Here is a 22,799-nt window from a genome sequence, read left to right on the forward strand (position 1 = left end):
GTCCAATTCTTCAGTCCACCTGTCAATGTATTTTAGTCATGAAGGCAAGAGAGTTTCATCAAATCCTTTTCTGTACTGCTTTTTAACTCTACTTTTGAGCACAGAAAGAAAGGTGGGCCCAGAGTACTCAATTAAAATAGGCAACATTTTTTCCTGTTGTAGACACGAGAAGGTAAATCTATTGCACGTGACTTAAGAGCTTGTGAATCAATGGCCAGCCCATGTAGCTTGGCAGGAAGCACAAGCCTTGAGCTGGAGATGTGGCTCTAGACAGATTATAGCTCACAAGAGCACTGAAGGCTCATCTGCACAGCTCCATAGCCAAAGATAGAACAATTAACAGGGCAGCTTGTGATGTATTCCTCATTTCCTAGGTACCACACTACACATCTTGACACTAATTCAGGTCATCGGTCAGAAAACTGCAGGCTCCCTGAGCCACTTTTAACTGTCTCCCTGTAGAGATCACGACTGTATGGAAGCAACAGGTGGAGTGCTAAACCCTGCTATTGAAATTCAGCATTGCTATACAGAGCACAAGCCATGCTTGGCCAAAAGCCTGGCCTACCTTACCAACAGCACAGCTTTGGGAGCTCTCAGCATCTGCTAACAAGCAGATGGGGCGATGCCAGAGCAAGGATATACCCTTGGCAACTAGTGCAGAGCAACTCCTCGTCCAGCTACACCAAGCAATTGAAAACCGTGTGTGTGCTTCCAGGTAGCACTAGAGGAGAGAGTAACAGTTTGTAGCCTCTACCTAAGACAAGGTTTTAGATATTTCAGAGCCTAGGCCTTAGTGATAGGGTTTTATTTATGCTGAATCAGTGTGACTCTTAGCAACAGGGATAACAGGTTGATCATTACCCTGCTGCAGATATTACTTGGTTGAAGTGCCGGTCTTCTGGGCATGCAGTCAAACTGGTACTTATCAGAAACAAAATATGGCCAGAAGCAATGTCTAGTTTAACACTGATCTTACCCACTACCATTTATTCCAACCAATCTCATATCTTGAATGGGTTTTTTTTAAAGATTTCTTAACATTTTAAAAAAATCTGTGCATTGTGTGATGCTGAGTTTCCCAGTTAAGTTTTACATTTGTTCAGTGCCCATTCAGACCAGGAGCCTGTAACATCCATCACTGCAACATTGTGGTGGATTGCTTGGACAGTTTACTATTTCTAATTTTTTGCAGGGAGGGTCTTGAAAGGGTCTTTTAGCAGGAGGATGTCTTGAAAATACCCCTCCATGTCAGGAACTATGCTGAAAGAAAGGAACTTAAATTCTATGGAAAGAAGCTCAGGCAATCTAATGCCAAAGGGTAAAATAATAGACAATAGACAACAGATCACTTCAAACACAGTTAACTTCAGCAACTGCCTTCTATTGCAAAGTCACACAATGCAAGCACTACCTTGTAATGTCAAGGTTTTGTACTATATAAGAATTCTTACCAAAAATGACACAATTGTCTGAAAGTATTGCCTCTATCTGCAAACCACTGCACCGTAGCTAGAGCAATGACTTGCACTCTAAATGTAAATGCTGGTGATTTATACAATATCCTATTTCCTCTCTTATGTGCTAGAAGCAGTTGCAAAACACATTATCAAGAACTCATTACTACTGAGTTCCTGGAAAAAGTAACGTAATGAATCCCCAAAGATATAGCCTCTACTACATAATAATGGATGCACTTAAGTCATTCTTGAAAGAGACCAGCAAGCTCAAATAACAGCCTCAGACTGCTAGGTGACACTTCTTGCAAAACTTACCAACCTGACCTCAGAGGAAGAAAGTTTCACAATTTTGAGCCAAAAGAAAGTGCTCTTTTTAAAACCTATACAGCCAAAACCAGGCAGACGTTTGTCAGAGATGAGAAAACCTCTTGCAATGGTCTATTTTGACACACAAACACCAACGCCATGTAAGTCCAATGCCGCAGTTCATTAAGCTGTTCGTCTCTGTCACACCTACTATATCCAACATACATGCAATAAATCACCTTAAGGAGGTCAGCTGCTCATAGCTGCTGGCCTTGCAGCAGAAAGATTCAAAACTAGTATCACCACCTTCAACTGATCCATACCAATCCTCTGAAATGGAAACGGTGAACTCTTGCAGATAATATTACATTACACTGATGTCAGTGAGATATCAGATGTGCTTTTCCTATGACCTTCTGTCATAAACTATAATGCTATCATTCTACACAAAGAGCAAAAAAGGGAAATTTCTGATTAACACAGATATTCCTGGCTGTGAGAGCACTTCAGAAATTCAGGCCAAAGGACAGAGCGTATTAGTTTATTGCATAATTGCACAGTGTAAGCCAAGCTACAAGCACATAACAAGTGCAGGGAAAGAAGAAAAGTTGGTTGTTCTTTTGTCAAAGAAAATGGTCAATAGCAGAAAAGTAGCACAAAGGAAATACCTTAAGATCTCGCCTTTCCAGATGTAAAAGCTCAGAGCCTCGGATGTCATGGCTGACGAAGATTTCTTTGTACTCTCCCAAACTGAGCAGATCCAGCCAAGCAGCAACTTCATCTGTGCCCCATTTTTGAACTACCAAAGTTAAGAGCAAAAGCCCCTTAATTTCTACATGCTCAAATGCATCACAAGCAAAGGTTAGGCCAAAGAGAGTGGAAAATAGAGGAGAATTGCCGTGCTAGCAAAGGGAAAGGTTAGAGGTGTCATTTCCAGAAAAACTGACAATGTCCTTTTTACATGCAGGTTACAGGTTAGCAGTTAACATGAGAATGTATCTAAACAAAGTTGGGGTTCTTTGCTTTGCAGCCATGCTTTCAGCTTTACTCCAGTTTCTTCAGTAAAGCCTTTTAAACCTCACGTCCAAACAAATTCACATTAAACCATCTTAGGATCAGTAATGCAGAGTCTACTGTCATTCTGTTTTATACCATTGATTTATTAGCAGTCATTGAGGGAGAGAAGAAGCCTTCAAAAACTAATGAATATGTGAAATTAAAATATTAACCATACCTCAAACATAGCAATGGCAGAAAGCAAGTCTGGTTTCAATTAACAGATTCTAGTAGTTAATCAATGCAACAAGTACCCTTCCAGCTACTGTGCTACATAGGCCATTAAGAAGCTCTCTGGAAAACATTGTTCTCTAAGGTTAGTTGCCCACATTAGTCCTCATAAGACAACATGTATTTTTCTTTTAAAACAGGCAGTTGTTCTACTTATTGCTGTAATTTTGTAACTTCATTCAATGCTGATCAGTTTTACAATGAAGTAAAATGTGAAGTCTGTTCTAAAATCTAAAGTCTGATCAACAACTGCAAGAAACTGCAGATTATGACCAATTGTCCACTAAAAAGAAAGATGCAGAAACAGTTTTAGGACCGTCTGATCACTGATTAACTCCTGGACGTAATCTTAAGGAAGTAAGTTCGTGGATAAGAGTGGGAAGAGAGGAGAGTGGAGTTTGTTCAACTTCTAATTAAAAAGTCAGCATTGACTAAAATGGCTTTTTGCTTGATTTGTCTCACTTGCTCAATATAAAACCCATCTCAAATTTAAGAATAACTGGTTGATTAAGCCAGTATGGTAAAACTATTGTGCACCTTCTGAAACTAACCTGAAAAACGTGAATTGGAGCTTCACAGGAAAACAATGCATTTATCTATGGCTTGTATTTCTATGAGTTGATCAAATGTAACCACCATGAAAGACGCCAGGTCCTGTCACATGATAAAACTATCTAAATACTTTCACAGTAGTTCTTCGGTTCACCTCTTGCGGCCCTACTAGATGCTTTCTAAATGTGCTGCTCTTAGGTAGCATGCATCACGTCAGCTTTCACCAGGAAAACCCTGAAAAAACACATTTTCCTCAAATGCTATTATTTTTCTTGTAATTTCAAAACACATACCAGGCTGAGGGCTGGTCTTATGCTTCTGAACCTTTTCCTTCTTAAACTTTGGCACTATGCGAAACACTGTGCTTCTGTTGTTTCTTTTAGCGTAATCCAGAGGGGGATCCTGCATGAAAGAGACATAGTCACCTTTAATTAGCAGAAAACAACAGTTAAATGACATGCTTGAGATGGTAATTGCTAGTTAATCTTAGAAACTAGGACCAAACTTTATGACTGTAAAGAATAATGTCAGGATTTAACTCTATACATGTTTCATTTATTAAATGCCTACTCAAAACCTTTTACATCAAAGAAAGGGAACGAAGGACAACAAAAACCCATCACAAAGCTTAGAAGCTGTTCACAGCAGACAGCAATGATGCAGTATCAGTACTGAAATTGCTACTCAAGATAATGAGAGATTCTAAATTACTCTTCCCTATAGGAAGAAAATTAAGTTGAGTTAGAAACAGGAAGGATTAACCAAACTCACCTCATCGTCATTTGGTTGAAAAACATAATAAAGCCATGGAATCTCAGCAAGTTTTCTCAACTCAATTTCCACATTGTGCAAAGCATCAGACAAAAGTTCTTCATGGGGAGCTTCTAACTGCTATTTATAAACAGGCCAGAAAAATAGCATTTTCAGTTTTATTAAGATTTCAATCCAGGTATTTTGTTACCACACACAAACAGACAGCTATTTCATGATGAGTGTAACCAAACTGTGAAAACAAATAATCTCTCAAAATGAGATTTTTCTTCAGAGACCCATCAGACCACCCTGACACTACATTCAGTATGGTCCCAACCACAAAGGGATGACTGAGACAACAAAGATTTTTTTGTGCAGACCAGCTGGACCTATCTGTCAATCATTGTCATCATCCATTGCATCCACTATGAAGACTCATCATCTGTGAATCTTCATAGAGCAAGAGTTATTTGATTACAACAATACTAGGACATACTAGAAAAGGAAACTCCTGGCAAAAGGGAGATAAAACTTGACCAGAAGCAGAAGACCCTAGAAAGTCTTTGTATGAAAAGTGATGTAAAAAAAAAATAGATGATAGTAAGCCTGAGTTATTATTTGAAAATGTCTTCATATGATAGATCACTCTCTCATGGTCATGCACGAGGAAATGAATCTAACCAAGACAGTCCCTTCCCAACAGCCTTCCAGTGGTGATACAATATCCCTTCTAAATAGATGACACATGGAGCAATAGCTGCTGCTGCCGGCTGAGAGTGGGAAGAATGGGGCCAAGGCACAGAAGAGGGACAAACTGTAGCCCCAGATGGGAACTGAAAAGCCAAAGACATCAGTGAAGGCTGAAGAGGTGAAAGTGGTGCCATGTAAAACGCCTGGGACTTGCTGACCTATGAGAATTGGACTCTATCAATACTTTGAGAACCCGGCAGCTTTCGCTAAAAGCCTGATTTGAAAACTGCAGCTGTTGCATGAGTCTAACCTGTGAGAAAGAGGTAAGGCAGCCAGCTGATCCCTGAAAAAGCTGTTTTGGGCTTATCTGGGGTTGCTGAAACACCATTTTGAGGTAAAGAGTTGAATCCTGGAACGAGTTGCTTAGAATCACTAATGAGGCAATCAGAGCATCTATCCCTCTCTTTGAAGTAAAAGTAGTCCCAAAGCAGTGTAGAATATCATTTGAATGGATCTAATTAAGTTATATCCTCATGAATGCATTTTTAGAATAGAGTTGTAAGAGAATCTTTGATCTCTAGTGCTGGAAAAAGATTTTGACGTCGTTGGGGTTTGGTGATGAATTACAAGCGCTCATTAATTTATCTTACCTAAAAAAACCTTCTTTCCTTTGTTTCCATAATTCCCATATGTTGCCACTTTTCAAAGGAGAGGCCACCTTTGCTAAGATACTGCTATTTAGTACAGTAATACTGGAAACATAAGCCCCCTCTTGCTGTAGTGTTAGTTTCTCTTCTAAAGCTCATAGAATTCAGTGCCCATAAGCAGACTCTGATCTTTCGTTTGCCTTCCCTTTTTTTTTCAATGTGAACAGTTATTTTGGAGCATAGTGGAAGACTCACTTGTCTTTGAAGAAGTTACTTTCCTTGTGTTTTCATTTTTCAGGAACTGTCACCTATTTTATATAAATGAATTTTATATAAATGAATGAAACAGAGTTCTGCCTTTCTGAACAAGCATGTACCTAATTGCCTGATTCTCAAAAGAAAATATTTTGCTTGGGGACAATAAAAACTCCCATCTGATGGAGAGAAAGTGTATGCACTGGCAATATTGCTCCTGAATTAAATCCAAAGTAATAGTGCAATTCTGGTAAAGGAAGAGTCAGCAATTAAACTGACTCAATTAAGCTGACTCCTCTTTCAACATCTTAGAAAAGCTTCTTATTTCCAAGATGGAAATTAACACTTTGAATGAAACAATGAAAATAAAAGATTCTTCACTTCCTTCAAAACCAACTTTTTTTAAACATGAAAATATTTTATGTCAGTGAGCTCAGATAACTTCATTCAGTTGAAAGATTCTACCATATTTTTCCCTTAATACTTTAGAAGATTTTAGAACTTTAGAAAATAAAACTTTTAGAAAACTGTGCTCGGTTCCAGACTGAAAATGGTTTTTAAAAAGCAAAATGGAAACACTGCCTTTGGAAAACATCTATACAAAAGGTGGTAATTGTTTATGTTCTCCAAACTGTACTCCAGCCCTGATCATTTGGAAAGTTTCATAAATCAGTGTCATTGTGCCATCTTATCATTTCACTATAAAATGGTATTCACAGCTAATTCACTATTTGATGTCATCTAGCTAGAACTGTTGTATGAACTTTGTTAATCATATCTCACAGAAGGTGGCAGGAATCAGACTCCTTGTATACACATTTCCATTTCTTTTGACTGCTACAGGAGTCATAATACAAAGATTCAAGAGCCAGTAAATGGCAACCAAACAAAAAGCTTATCAAATATATGCAACAAAGACATCTATTTACTGCCATCAGGAGCTTTGAACTCAGAAGGGTGAGGGAGAATTGAAGAGGAAAAGAAAGAAAAACAGAAAAGAGGAAGATACTAAAGAAAGAATGACTATGTCTGTCAAAGATAATTTGGAGAATAGTGTATGATGGCAGCAACTGATGCATCAACACTTTACATTTCATCTCTCTGTTTTAATAGACTGAGGGACCAAGACACATGCAGCTTCAGCATTTATGAAACATATGGTGATACTGTTAACCAGGGTGCCTTGTTATTCTGACTGTGAAATACTGTTCTGTACAAGCACAATGTCAAATGAGCTTAATGGATGTCTCTGGAAGATTATCTCAGTATCTTCCAAACAGCCTTTTTACTAAAAAATGGGTCTGATGGAGACTCATGAACACATTTGCACAGATCATAATGAAAAGCAGAAGTACAACATATAAAAATCAGAGATGGATAAATGAATCAAATCAAGCTTTGGAGCCTGAACAAGTGACTAGTTTGACACTACAATGAGATCACAGCTGGCTATTGAAAAGGTGATGTTTCAATTGGAATTCTTCCATAATAACATTATTTCCAGGCTGCCTTAATAAAGTACACTAGTCCTAGTACAGCATCACCAACTCAAACCTTATCATCTAATTTCTCTTACTAAACTGTTTTAAAATTTAAACAAATTTCTGTTTTGATTCCCTTTGCAATCTGAAATATGAGGGATTACTAATAGCAATTTGAAAAAAAACCCAGCAGACATTTTTCCCTTTTCTGGACAAAAATATCTAATGGATAACTATCTCATCTAAAAAACTCATAAAACAGATCATATGAATCTTACCTTTGACTATTTCTAGAACTTACAATGGTTATTGAACTTAGGTCATATTATCTTTCTGCTACTATAGACTCATACCACTTATCACTTGTGTAAAAAGGTAGGTGAACCTGCACCAGTCTGGTTCATACCCCACATCAGCTAAATGGAAACATTCCTATTGATGACCATTTTTAATTCTAACAAATAAACAGTAAGTTAGTGATAAATCTGCTTTTTAATCCAAATAACTGTTCTTACTCAGTATCTCCATAATTGAAAATTGGGCCAGCACAGAAAACCTGACATCTTTTTACTCTTTACAATGTCACATATAGAAATTTTCTAACCATATATCCAGGTAGAGCACAGAAAATTTGTCAACTTTCTTCTCTTCACAACGTCATATACAGAAATTTTCTAATTATACATCCAGGTACAACCATTCTTGGTCAGTCTTCATCATTTTAGGCACAGAAACACTAGCCAAAGAAGAAGATGCAAAGTCTGCAAGTGCTATTAGAGGTCTACTGACTACTCACTAGTTAAAGGGTATAAAATAATTCCTGCCAAGTATTAGACAAAGGGTGATATTTCTTGCCCAGATTAGATCTGTAGAAGTTGATTGTATGAGTCTGAACAGCTTTTCCCCCAGATTCCTTTTAAACTCTGAAGCTGGTCACATAATAGAATGCCAGAAGTTCTCTGAAATGCTAAAGCTCCAGATGATTTATCATTTTCTAAGACAGGCTTCCAAGACAGCTGAGCATAAATCAACCTCAGCAGGGATACTTATTTCTCTCAACTGACTATTAAAAAGAAAAGTCTAGGCAATGACCTTTCAGATAGCTGAGGTGAGGTAAGATGGATGCCAGCCTAGGATAAGAATTCGTAACTAATTCTGATCCAAACCACAAATGCAGTGTAATATCCTGCAAATGGTCTTACAGAGCTTCTTGTAGCATGTCATAAATCCTCTGTGGATTAAAAAAATCACCAAAGAACAAATCACGGATAATCTGAATGAGGGAATAAAACCATGTGTTTTGTGACCTTACCAAAGGAACTCTTCCTACTAGCAGAGACTCGGTTTCATTATGTAGGGCCTTCACATTGACAGCTATCTCCATGGCAGTGTTTCTGGTAAGGCTCTGGGGAACAAGAACCATAAAAATTATTTGAAGTGATGCAAGTTAGACTGGCAATAAGTACTTTGGGCTTACAACACATGTCTTAAGCTTCTTCTCCTAGGAGAAATACACTAATTTAGCTTTATACCAACAACTTCTTCAGCACTGAGAACAGAAAACAAAAGCGTAGCATCTATTTACTGTCTTTTCCCCAACTTGACCAGCCAGCAGTGAGATGAAACAATGGTTTTCATGGATGACAAAGGCCATCAGAAAAATTGTAGGCCTCATTTAACAACAACCATTGATCCAACTTGCTCACTTTATCTTTAGCAGAAGTAAGGTGCTGGCCATATTTTAAGAAGCAAAGGTTAATTAGGATATTTAACATACGAATGTTTAGGTTAGAGATAAAGAGCCTCTACCTAATTAATCTTTTTTTTGGCCCTAATCCCCAAAACCACCCAGACTATCTACTGTGAAGAGAGAAACCAGGGAACTCATTTCCCCTCACTGCCTCTGTATTCAGAGCATAGCACTTGAATGCATTTAAGCATGAAAATTCCCATGAATGCATCCACAACAATTGACCTTCACATAGTAACAGCATTTGTTCAGCCTTTGTCCTACTTTGTGTCTGGGGACATGCAGAGAGTTGTCTACAAGCAGATGTGAGTTTACTTTGCTTATTGTTTTTGCTGTTTGCTAACCCAAGTTTATTCTTTTCATGCTCAGAGCTACAATTAGTACATTACCTCACTTGATGTTGTAAGTACTGCTGCATCACTTGAGGATGAACACCCCTGGCTGTGGATGACAGCTGGAGGTGGAAGCAAGTTCTTGACTGCTTCCAAAAGGCAACAGACATAACTATTACCCTTACCCTAATCCAATTTCCCTGTCTCCCTTTTGAGTGCTCACTCTCCCCTGTAACAACACCAAGAAGGTCTGCATTTAAAATGTCATTAACATCCTTTTGAAATGTACAACATTAATAAAAGAGTTATCAGCTGGGGAGAACACTGATTAATGCAGAACTGTATCTTCTGCCTTCTCAGATATTGTATCAAAATAACACCAGGAGAGGAGTCTCCACTTTAATACTCTTCTGTAAAAAGGCAGCTCTCCTAACTCCTATTCCTGGTATTAATAAATTTCAGAATCATTTAGCATGATCTCTACTAAATTACAGAATCACAGAATCATTATAGTTAGAAAGGACCTTTAAGATCATTGAGTCCAACCACTAACCTCACACTGCCAGGCCCATCACTAAACTAAACCATATCCCTCAGCACCTCATCTGTCTTTTGGACATCTCTAGGAATGGTGACTCTACCACCTCCCTGAGCAGCCCATCCTAATGCTTAATAACCCTCTTAGTGAAAAAGTTCTTCCTGATGTCCAATCTAAACCTCCCCTGGCACAACGTGAACCTATTTCCTTGTGTTCTATATCATTCCTTACTAGAGAGAAGAGATTGATCCCCACCTCACTACAACTTCCCTTTCAGGTAGTTGTAGAGTGGTCATATCTCTTCTCAGCCTCCTCTTCTCTAGGTTAAACATCCCCAGCTGCCTTAGTCACTCCTCATAAGACCTGTTCTCTAGACCCTTCACCAGCTTCATTGCCTGTCTCTGGACACGCTCCAGCACCCCAACGTTCTTCTTGTAGTGAGAGGCACAGAAGTGAATACAGTATTCAAGGTCCAGCCTCACCAGTGCTGAGTACAAGGGGACAATCATCTCCTTGGTCCTGCTGGCCACACTATTTCTGATACAAGCCAGATGCCATTGGTCTTATTGGCCACCTGAGCACACTGCTGGCTCATGTTCAGACACCTGTCAATTAATATTCCCAGGTCCTTTTTCTGCCAGGCAGCTTTCCAGCCACTTTGCCCCAAGCATTGCCTGGGGTTGTTGTGACCCAAGTGCATCATCCAGCACTTGGCCTTGTTAAACCGCATGCAATTGGCCTTGGCCTATCACTCCAGCCTGTCCAGGTCACTTTGAAGAGCCTTCCTACCCTCAAGCAGGTCTACGCTTCTGCCCAGCTTGGCATCATCAGCAAATTTACTGAGTACGCTCAATCCCCTCATCAAGGTCACTGATAATGAAGTTAAACAGAACAAGTCCCAGCACCGAGCCCTGGCAATAACCACTGGTAATTGGCTGCCAACTGGATTTCACTCATTCACTACAACTCTCTGGGCCTGGCCATCCAGCCAGCTTTCCACCCATTGCAGTGCAGGTCCATCCATGCCATGGGTATCTGTTTCTCCAGGAGAATGCTGTGGGAGACTGTCAAAGGCCTTACTAAAATCCAGGAAGCTCACATTCACAGTCTTTCCCTCATCCACTAAGTGGGTCATCAATTTTTCACCTATGGGGTGTTTCCCTATACACATGAAGAGCTGAGACTCCTTGCTGCTATTACAGAGCAGCACCTTCAGAATTGCAAGTAACTTGCTCTTTAACCTTAGAACAGGTAGTAGAAAAAGGGAAAAGACAGAGCATCCATTCACCTGTTAAGTAATTTCATTTGAGACTGTATATGCCTATTTAGGACTCCTGTTTATCAAAATTTACAATACAGCTCCACTGTCACAAGCTTATGCACACAGATATTACATCTTATTTACTTATACATAAATCTTTTTCTTTCCTTACCTCAGGAAACCTTGGGTTGGCTTTATTTAATGCATGTGAACATGCATTAACAGCATGAGCAAGCTCCTGCTCCAACAGGCCGTGTATTTTTGCTGCTTCACAAATCCTACAAAAATATTTAAAAAAAGAAAACACTTCTTACTTCCCCTAAAGAACAACCTTTAAGAGTACACAATTTTATCAGATCATTAAATACACAAAGATACGTTTCAGAAGATACGTAAAAATATGGTCCTTTATAACAAAAGTTGAAATATAAGTATCTCTTCAAGCAGTACAGCACTTCATATATCAATGATATCCATAACACAGATTATTTATTCTACTATAAAATACTAAGACACATTTATTTCTCTTCGAATACAAATGCTATGCAAAAACTCTACAAAAAAAATGTTGAGGCTGTTAATTCAAATGAATTACAGAGGAAAACCCTAACACATGAAGATAGCTAAATTGAAGTTATCTTAAAAACCATTATACCTGTTTCCCAAGGCATATCCTTCAGACATGACACTAAAAGTTCGTGTAACCATTTCAGATTATGGGAGGTCCAACTGTAATTACAACCTCAGGCCCATCTCTAGAACAGTGAAGTTTTTAAGCTGTCTTGGTTAAACTTTACTTTGGATGATTCATAACCTAAATTATTCTTCTAGGTATACTTAAGCCAGCAGTACAAAAAGAATACATAGTTCTTCAATTCCTTTCTTATATTATCAGTGCAACTCAATACATACTCGAAGAACTGATTTTGATGCTTATTTATCATGATGAACTGAATAATAGCTTTATAAAAGGTTTCAATCTTTTCTTTGTTAAAAGAAAAAAAAAGCTTCTCTTAAGCTTCTTTTTTTTCTGTGAAAATTGAACTGTCTTCTTTATTACATGCTTGCATCTCAGGAAACAAGTAGTTCTTGAAAATAAACAAGGCTGTAGGATCACTTTTACACCATCAACTTACTATCACCTTAACCCACAGAAATCACTGAAGTGTTCAGGAGACACAGAGATGAGGATTTTGAGCATTAGGAATTAAATAGAAACCTGCAGTAACAACGAATGAGTCGATGAACACAAAAAGGTATGAAGACTATCTGGCAATTATCCTTGAATACTGGTGTGTTGGGTGTTTACTTGTACAATATTTATAGGAAGCTTTCAGGTTTATTGAAAAGTTCTCATCTTTTCAAAATTTTGAGTAACATGGCTTTGGAGAGAAATAACATCAGAAGAAGTTAAGGTCAGGTAGATACATCCACACTGTTGACTTCTCAAGTCGACTTCTAAGGTTTTTTTTGTCAATAGAATCATAGAATGGTAGGGGTTCAAAGGGACCTTTAGAGATCATCTAGTCCACCCCCCCTGCAGAAGCAGGTACACCTAGATCGGGTCGCATAGGAACATGTCCAGGCGGGTCTTGAAGACCTCCAAGGAAGGAGACTCCACAACCCCTCTGGGCAGCCTGTGCCAGGGCTCCCTCACCCTCATGGTGAAATAGTTTTTTCTTATGCTTAAGTGGAACTTTTTGTGTTCCAGCTTCATCCCATTACCCCTTGTCCTGTTGCTAGCTACTACAGAAAAAAGGGATGTCCCAACCTCCTGACACCCACCCTTTAGATATTTGTAAATAAGATCTCCCCTCAATCTCCTCCAGACTAAACAGCCCCAGTTCCCGCAGCCTTTCCTCGTATGAAAGATGTTCCAGTCCCCTGATCATCTTTGGTGGCCCTGCACTGGACTCTCTCCAGAAGTTCTCCATCCCTCTTGGGCTGAGGAGCCCAGAACTGGACACAGGACTCCAGATGAGGCCTCACCAGGGCAGAGTAGAGAGGGACAAGAACCTCCCTTGACCTGCTGGCCACACTCTTCTTGATGCATCCAATAAATAATAAATGCACTCTTCTTTATGCATCCAATAAATAATATATCTTTGCTTCTACATGAAGTAAGATGTTTCAATCAAAAGCCTCTCTTGTAAAGAAAATCTCCAGTTTTGCATTTCCATTGCTCCCTCAGAAAGTTGGTTTTCATAAGAAAAAAAATTACATAAACACACAAAAATAAAATTACAACAATATATAGGCAAAGCACACATAAACAAGTTGAGTCTTAAAACCAAAATAACATATAAAAAATAACTGATACACTGCCAACTAAATATTAATCAAAAAACAGGGAAAATACACATTTCTAGGTCTATGTATGCACTTGCATGAATAATTCAGTCTTGGTGTCTAGGTTGCCAATCCAAACACTAATTTTACTGTACCTGGTAATGAGTTCTTCTGCAGCTTGAGAGCACAGCTGGATCTGTGCAACTTCTTCTTCTGTAGCCAACTCAACAGCCTGCTGAGGGTACAAGGGAGATCGAATGACAGGTTTGCAGGAATCATACTTCTGTTTGTCTTCCCAAGACTTCAGGGTGTTTTCAAAGGCCTAATCAAAATGAATTATACATTCAGTTCACAGCATCTGGAACATTCTTACTTACTAATATATTTATTTATATAAATGTTAATTTCTATAAAAATGTAGTTAACATTGAATTAATAAATTAACAGCTTTTAAATTCAATTTTCATTTCATATAAATAATACAAATTATATAAATAATTAAATTACATTTCATTTTTTTAAAACTTCATATAAAGAATAAGTCACTTCTAAAAGCTTGCTCTCTCCTTGCTTTTCTCAAAGTATCTTCCAAAACAGTAACACAAAGACAGTGATAATACAAACACGTTTTGTGTGGATAGCAAGATCCAAATCTCAATAAGGGATTCAAACCTGAAAAATGGTTGGGAATAGTAACAAAATTACCAAAATGAGAGTTCAAATGCCATTAACTCCACCATGCATTCAACATCCAGCAAATGAATGGGGAACTGAGGGGTGGTTATGCCTTTCACACTAATCCTAGGCAGTTGTGAACTCTCCAACAGCTCTGTGGCTAGGTTCTGCTTGAGTCTGTTCTGTCTGAGACTGGGTCATGGGGAAGAGGGAGGATTAGTAGGACAGAGAGACGGGAGCACAACCTGCAGAAAGCCATTCTGAAAAATGGACCTTATAGAACTTTGCTGTTGGTGCAAATGTGCTAAAATGTCCAGTACATGATTGTGTATAATACATCAGGACAGACAGAAAGATAGGAAGGGGAGGAGAGAGGAGAGGAGAGGAAGAGGAAGAGGGAGAGGGAGAGGGAGAGGGAGAGGGAGAGGGAGAGGGAGAGGGAGAGGGAGAGGGAGAGGAAAAAGGAAAGAGGAAAAAGGAAAAAGGAAAGGGAGGGAAGGAGGGAAAGAGGGAAGGAAGAAAGAAAGAAAGGAAAGAAAGGAAAGAAAGGAAAGAAAGGAAGAAAGAAAGAAAGGAAGAAAGAAAGAAAGAAAGAAAGAAAGAAAGAAAGAAAGAAAGAAAGAAAGAAAGAAAGAAAGAAAGAAAGAAAGAAAGTTAGTTCTGACAATTCGTACTATGTAAGAATAGCACCAATAAAACTGATAAAAGCTAGCAAAGCTGTGTCACTTACTGAAAAGAACAATTCCCTATCAGGCTTATTATAGAGATGATATAACTAAATAATTATATATGCTACAGAAATAGTTAGAAAAAAGTTATTGTAAGCACTGTTTTGTTCATGTTATAACTGAATCACATTATTTCAGAAATCAATGCTAGTAAGAGTATCTCATAACACATTCTCTGCAACATACTCTGTCTCGTGTTAGCATCTGAGCTCTGTTTTTATGTATGATCTTAATAACTCCCGGGGGCTGGATCCATGCCTCTCCATCGACTTGCACTGGAACCCCTTCATCACCAAGTATGGTGATCTTTACTGACCGACACTGGAAAAGAACAAACACGTTATTTTACAGAGCAGTAAATACGAATGAAGCTGACAGACCACCTGAAATATGTTGATTACTAGGAGCTGTGGCTTCCCTCCAGGACTGTCTCAAGGATGAAGCACTTTTACACTTCATTCATCACTGAAGACAATTTGTTACCCGTTAAAATTAAAACAATGTCAGCACTTTATTAATGTATAGGGTGATCGTCATCAAGAGCACCGCTACTTGCCAGCTTCCCAAACTGCTGCCAATTGTGTTATGTGCTTTGGAAGTAAGAAACAAACCTGAGCTATCCTGTGGTGCTGCAGTTTGATGACTCTGGAAACTGCCATCTGCATGCTGCCAAATACCGCAACGACTTCCAAGATTTTATCGTCGAATGATGGAGCCCCAAATATCTAAGAGGGAAACAAAACATTCCATTTTTTATGATGAATCTAGTGTATACAGAATCACAGAATCATAGAATGGTAGGGCTTGGAAGAGACCTTTAGAGATCATCTAGTCCAACCCCCCAGCAGAAGCAGGTTCACCTAGATCAGGTCACACAGGAACATGTCAAGGCACGTCTTGAAGACCTCCAAGGAAGGAGACTCCACACCCTCCCTGGGCAGCCTGTGCCAGGGCCCCATCACCCTCACAGTGAAATAGTTTTTTCTTATGTTTAAGTGGAACTTTTTGTGTTCCAGCTTCATCCCATTACCCCTTGTCCTGTTGCTAGCTACTATAGAAAAAGGGATGTCCCAACCTCCTGACACCCATCATTTAGGTATTTGTAAATGTTAATAAGATCACCTCTCAGTCTCCTCTTCTCCAGACTAAACAGCCCCAGTTCCCGCAGCCTTTCCTCATATGAAAGATGCTCCAGTCCCCTGATCATCTTGGCATGTTCAACGAAACGATTCATTTAAGGATTTGTTTTCAAGACCTAAATGCTCTAACTTATTTACTGGCTAATAACTGCATTGTATCTCAAAAGTGACAGAATTGAGATACCGTAGATGGCAAGCAAATATTATTTCAAAACAGCAATGCTAATAGCATTTAAAATATCTGAATGTGGAGGCATAGCCTTATATAGGAAGGATGGCATGTTTCAGTGTGCAGACTAAGAAATGGATTTGAAGGCAAGATGAAAAGCCAATTTATATCTCTGCTTGGTTAATGTACTTAACATCTAAGAAGTTCTTGAAGTTAAAAGGAGTAATGGTGTCTTTTTGCTCACAAGTGCTTTTATCTTCTTATGTTCTGAATTCTCTAGAAATCAACATCTGAGTCCACGCTTAGCTTTGCTAACCACAGCTTTCATCCTGAAGATCTTGTTTGTGTTACATACTATTATCCACTGTAAATATGAATACTTATGGTGTAAATATCCACTGTAAACTGGTTCTATATAGAATAAATGTCCTGATATGCAGCCCAGACATTGAATTTCCATGAGTTTACATAAAGCACAGGAAGACCCACAAGTCCCATTGCCACCTGGTGTCCCACAGGGGAATTCAGCTGTGACACAGGAAAAACTTAGACTGGAGTTCAACTGGGTCTGACAGGAGATAGATACCATACTAAGGTCACTTGAAGCTTTAGCATTTCATTCTGAGCAACGAGGAAGAAAAATCAGCAGGAGACATCAATCCATTAAGAGTTTAACGGGTAGAGAGATCATGTCTCTGAGCAGTACTCAGATTACCTCAGTTGGCACATTGGGAAGAGTAAGTTGTATAAGGGACATCTGACATCAGACCAGAGAAAAACCCTGAAAGAAGCTCAAAAGCCATAACCACTCCTGTTCTGTTCCCTGTTTCCTGAAGGTAAAGCATAAAAGGGTGCAGATCCAGGACTAGGTAATTCAGATAGTGCCTGCAGCAATGGCTCAGGGAGGGAGAGGATGTGTAACAGCTTGAGGGACTGTGGTCCCAGCTGCCCACTTAGCCAGTGGGAACCTTCCACCCAATGCAATGAGCAGTGAATTTGGCCAGGAGGTTGTAGAGAGTTTATCAGGGAAAGGGCTGCACAGCACAGTTGCCATAGTATAGTGCCACATCCAGAGGACATTTCCCTTCAGAGCGTCCCAGGATGGCACAGATAGCTCTCGAACAGATAAGTGTCAAAGAATGAAATGAAATTTTACTGGGTCTAGAGTGTTTTGAAGTAAATGGTTCCTTCATCTGAAATGTTCCAGTTTCTATTGAATTTCTTCCAATTTTCACATGGGGATGTGGCATCTTGAAAAGAGTTAAGACAGTGATTCTGCTAGTCCATGGTTAAAAATATGAGCAGTCCTTGATCCAGCTTTAACAAGTATAACTGACATCTACAGGGCTAGTTCTGCATGAATTCTTTTTCTGAAGAAAAAGTAGTTGTGAAATTTCATTTATTTTATGCTTCCATTTTGGCAAAACAACAGGCAAACCACAACTCCCTCTGCTGTGTCTCTCCACAAGTGAAACACATCTGTACTGAAAAACAACCTTATTTTTTTTTTAAATAAAGGTAAGCAAATCGCTACTGATCAACATTCAACAAACAATTCCCTGCCTTCCTATTGCAGATCATGTTTCCAACCTGTCTTCTGGACACCAGAAAGCATGCCTAAACAAGCCCTGCTTGACTCATTGACGTTTCAGAACAGTCTCAACTGTCAAGGCAACATCTTTCCTTTGTCCAGATAAGCAGAACCATCAGCGCTTCAGATGACAGCCACTAACTCTGATGATTACTCACTCAAGACTGCACTAAAGCAGTGAAATATGCTCCTAACTCTGTCCAGAACAAATGTCACTTTGCTGGCACATCTGATCCCCAGAAGACTAAGAATATTAGGACAACTGCTCCACGACATATACACTTGCTGTATACCAGTATGACAGTTAAGACAGATCTTCTCCCAGTGAGGCAGTCCAGGGAGAAAAATAAATTCCAGAACAGGAGCTAAGCAGATTTTAGAGATGCTTTCAACTCATGCATAAGAACATGGAGTATATAAAAACTATATCCATAGTCAAATATACACACAACTGCCATCCTCTGACACATACCAAGGAAATAAAAAGCTATTGAAAGATGTTTAAATTTTTTTTGGTGACTTTTATATATGTATCTGTGTGTATATAGTAAAGCAAAGGATAGTAACCCACAAGAAATCAAAAACATTTTGGTAAAAAAATCCTGGATTGTCTACATTACACATCATAAGGCAATTTGCAGCTACAGTTTTAGGTGATTCAGACCTCACACACACTAAATCAGGACACGCAGAATTAGGGTAATCTCTAGCAATTACAATTGTCACACTGTGCGTGAAGTGGATGGCAGCAGTAAGACTGCTCCAAGTTGTAAGACATTTATGCATCTGTGTAGTGTAACATTTCTCAGGAGGTGTGAGGAAGAGGGGAAAAAAGTTATCCTAAAATATTTTTAAGCTCATTGAAACCAGTACTTAAAGAACATATGACTACCTCCACTAAGTTATCAGTCACTAAATGCACCAGTCCTCATTTGTTTGAATCGCCATCCCTTAGTCCAAAGCTGTTTGAAGAACAGAAGGAAAATTCAGGCACAAAGCATGAGTGATCATCCTTGATCACCTTGATTATTGTCAGAATACAACAAACAGAGAAAGAGACACCTTATTTACAGGAGTTCGTAAAACAATAGCAAGAAACTATTTGTTTACAAAATCAGTTTCTAAAAATACTTGTAGAGCCCTACAATGAACATTTTGCTGGAGTGGATACAACAGAAGGCAACAGACAGTGAAAAATCATGGGATATATTCTCAATTAAGAAATCAACAAGACAATACAGTTTAAGTTGAAACAGCCTCCCAGCATAAGAGTTGCTATCTAAACTATACACTGCTACTACTAAAATTCATTGAGAAGTTCATGGTATTTATTGCTGAACAATTACTACTCTTCAGTGTTACTCACATCATCTTCCTTGGTTCCACCCCAGAAATTAGTCCCACCAGCATAGCTGGGAATGTTTAGCACAGCTATGCCTTGCAGACTTGGAAGAGGGATGTATTGTCCGTCACACTGTAATGGATAAAAGCTCATTCAGTATATAAATAATGTGGTAAAAGTCATTAGCCATTTTTAACACATGAAGCTTCAATAGAGCTGGCAGAAGAGGACAGAGTCATTAATAGATTTGACACTAGACTATTCCTTTCATGCTGTGAAGAACCTCTAATAGGAACTGCTATCCAATCTTAGCACTAATTTTTGCAGTTGAAAAACATGTAGATACCACATGGACATTATAAAAAGCTTCATTTACCCATTCAGTAACTAGTCTTCCATCCTATATCAGTATTCCCTAAATTGCAATAACCTGTGATTAAGGAAAAGGGAAGGGAAGGGAAGGGAAGGGAAGGGAAGGGAAGGGAAGGGAAGGGAAGGGAAGGGAAGGGAAGGGAAGGGAAGGGAAGGGAAGGGAAGGGAAGGGAAGGGAAGGGAAGGGAAGGGAAGGGAAGGGAAGGGAAGGGAAGGGAAGGGAAGGGAAGGGAAAGATGCAAAAATACTTCTGGCAAAGCCACAAACATGTAGTTAAATATAAGTGTTGTTAGCCTCATATGAATGACTCCCTGTAAAAATAACTTCACCCTTCTCCCAAAACTGCAAAGGCAAATCTAGGATTGGGTTCACAGTTATTATCCTGGCTGTGGTTAGGAGCTGTTGATTTTTCAGTTAAGAGGTCGCTCCTATGACTGACCATTCAGTCTTTCTTTCTTATCACGTTATCCTTCAGAACCCATAAGCAACTCCAAGTCCTACTCAACACCATCATGGGTTGAAGTAGTTCAGTCTCACTCTGCCTAAGGCCAAGATTACATTTACAGACAGTGAAATCCCTCATGATTTACAGCAGCACACTGCACAGGCGAGTCCAGTGATCTCAAATCATTCATCTGGGAGTGAGAAGTGCAGTGCCACAAGTATGGACTTGAAGCAAGTTGGAAATGTGAGGTTGTAAATGCTGGAGGCACTGTCACTTGGAAGATCATGAAAGCATATATGAAGTTGTCTTTAAAGAAGACTGCTAGACTACCCCAAGTTATCATTCCCACAGAACGATCTTAACATTATACAAATGAAAGAGAAATCCTCGGGAAATAAGGCAAAATCTGTATCGATTTTATCAGGAGGAGAAAGAGATGCAAAATTATTTCCGGAATGTGCTTAGTGCTCTCTTTTTATGATTTAATCTCAGTAACAAAACAGAACTTAACTTTTTAATCAAAATGTGATAATATCCAGAATACACTGGGATATTAATAGATGTTGCACAGACATTTATAATAGAGGTCTGCCTCCAATTCCTGAAACTGATACTTTTAATTTTCCAGTGCTGTGCACCTCACCACACGTTTCAGCGTAAGGCTAATATTGGGCAAGGCAGTACTACATATGAAATTTCTACTTGCTGGTTTATTTCCAGAAATAATAAAAAAATAATTATGGAAAGGTCATACTTGACTGCTTATCGAATCTTATTTTAATCTTATTCAAAAGATCTTTAAATTAGAATTCTATCTGCAGTATACACAATGTTCTTTCCTGTCATTATATTTGCTAACTACTGCATAATTCCTCAATAACTACTCAGTCCTTAGATGACAGCAATCTGCTGCTATCAGACAAAATCCCAAATCTCTGAGGAGTGAGAAAGAGTTCCAGCAACTTAAAATTATTCTTTCAGCCTAAAAAATTATCTCCGTATAAATATAGTAAACTTCCATGTTAAATACTTAGCACAAAGTAAAAAGAGAAATTATTTATGCTCTCTGTCAACATCCAGCCTAAATATTCTTTGGGTGAAAATAACTGTAATCATCCTGTACTCTTTTTCTGCATTTGGTAATAATTTTTATCTCCCTATGTTCCTGCTACTGAGAAGGCTTAGGTTGGATGCTAGAAAATAAAAGACAAAAAATAACCACGTTCACATAATTTACACTGTATTTGTTGTTCCTGTGACAGCTTCTTCCTCCTTTCATGTGACTTGTCTCAAAAATCTATTAGAGGATGTCTTTGATGTAGCTGGTTTTCTTATGTTTCACATTCAGAATCTCCCCTTTTCTGTCAGAAATTCTTGCCTAAGATCATCTGTGTGCTCTCCCCATATGTGTAATAAAGCTTTCAAGACAGTTTAAAATGAACCCAGAGGATTAAGACTCTTTCCTTCTGTTTAGTGTGTGTTCACTTCTGTTATTGCCCTTACAACTTGTTCTCCCCCTTTGATGCAGTGAATATTAGGAAACACATTCTACTCATTCAATTTAAAAAACAAAAACCCAGACAAATCACAATGAGTAATTACAAGAAACATTATACTAGGTACTTTCAGACATTTAAGTACTGACATTCTGCTGCAAAAAAACATCTGGGGAACCACCTCTTACATAGGCCATTTCTACACAGTGCCTTTGAGATCAGCTTTAGTTGCTACCAAAACTCCAAAAGGTTTCAAGAGGAAGCCCAAATTCTTCACTACGCATTGCAGAAGCAAAAATAATCATTCTGCCCATAAACAAAATTTACCTCAAGTTGAACTTTTTGTTCTAAGTTCTTGTAAGTTCTCTGCAGTAGCTCTTTTGTGCCAAGAACTCCATACCACATCATGTTTTTCGTCCGACTTCTGAAAACAGGTAAAACAAAACTCACAGATTGAAATATGCACATCGTTGTGTCTTGTATTTGTAGGATTAGAAAAAGTTAACACATTCACATAAGAGACAAGGGAAAGAAAATAATGGATCTGTCTTGTCTCTGTTACTGATGATTATACTACCTGCACTTTTCAGGATGCTCTTCTCGCTTGTTATTAAATTCTAGTGAAATTTTTGCGTCTAACCCAATTCCAAAGTAGTTGTTCATGACACATTTTTCTGAATATCCCTCCCTGTCAGAAGAAAAGAGACAATTAGGCGTGCATTTGTACACTACCTAGACACACAGAGCTCTGACCAAGATCATGGCTTGTCTCAGAACAGATATATCAACCAAGAGACCTCAAGAGAGATGTTTCCTCTGAATCTCCCTGAGGAAACACAATGGCTGTCAAAGAGACAGATTGCCTGCCACCTCCTTTGCAAATGCCAATTATTTCACCTAGGGCAAAGAAGACACTACACCACACTCCTATCCAGCACCATCTGCACCATATCCATATCCAACATAATAGTGGGATACCACCCAGGCTGCATTTAGGCAGCTGCTAATACATGTTTGGCTGACGCTGCTGGCACAGCAATGCTTTGTTTCAAGGGAGCCATGGCCCACAACCCAGATAACATCCCTAAGTCTCTGCCCATGCTACAACCAGCTCTGGAAAGCAGACAGCTTAGGACACAAAATTTCCACCTTACTGCCCCAGTCCTTAAGGGAACACTCTTCCTCCTCTACTATGAAATGCCCAGATCTGCTTCAATATCTTTCTGGCGGCTGAGCTTGAG

General features: G+C 38.9%; 1 protein-coding gene across 6 annotated transcripts in view; it reads right to left on the reverse strand.

Moving 5' to 3' along the window:
• DGKH (diacylglycerol kinase eta) overlaps positions 1–22,799 on the reverse strand; it is a 176,950-nt gene that overhangs the window by 14,689 nt on the left and 139,462 nt on the right. For 4 of the 6 annotated variants that reach the window (XM_061995120.1, XM_061995141.1, XM_061995133.1 and 1 more), the window contains 10 exons: positions 22,136–22,246; positions 21,886–21,982; positions 19,270–19,377; positions 15,616–15,729; positions 15,191–15,325; positions 13,757–13,923; positions 11,485–11,590; positions 8,744–8,836; positions 4,377–4,496; positions 3,899–4,007 (listed from right to left, as the gene is read on the reverse strand). In XM_061995120.1, coding sequence (XP_061851104.1) covers positions 3,899–4,007; positions 4,377–4,496; positions 8,744–8,836; positions 11,485–11,590; positions 13,757–13,923; positions 15,191–15,325; positions 15,616–15,729; positions 19,270–19,377; positions 21,886–21,982; positions 22,136–22,246 — 1,160 coding nt within the window. Of the gene's footprint in view, positions 1–2,434; positions 2,566–3,898; positions 4,008–4,376; positions 4,497–8,743; positions 8,837–11,484; positions 11,591–13,756; positions 13,924–15,190; positions 15,326–15,615; positions 15,730–19,269; positions 19,378–21,885; positions 21,983–22,135; positions 22,247–22,799 lie in introns of all 6 variants that reach the window. The other 2 variants (XM_061995156.1, XM_061995125.1) reach the window with 2 other exon arrangements.

The sequence above is a fragment of the Colius striatus genome, chromosome 1 (assembly GCF_028858725.1).
Source record: "Colius striatus isolate bColStr4 chromosome 1, bColStr4.1.hap1, whole genome shotgun sequence".
Lineage (NCBI taxonomy): Eukaryota > Metazoa > Chordata > Aves > Coliiformes > Coliidae > Colius > Colius striatus.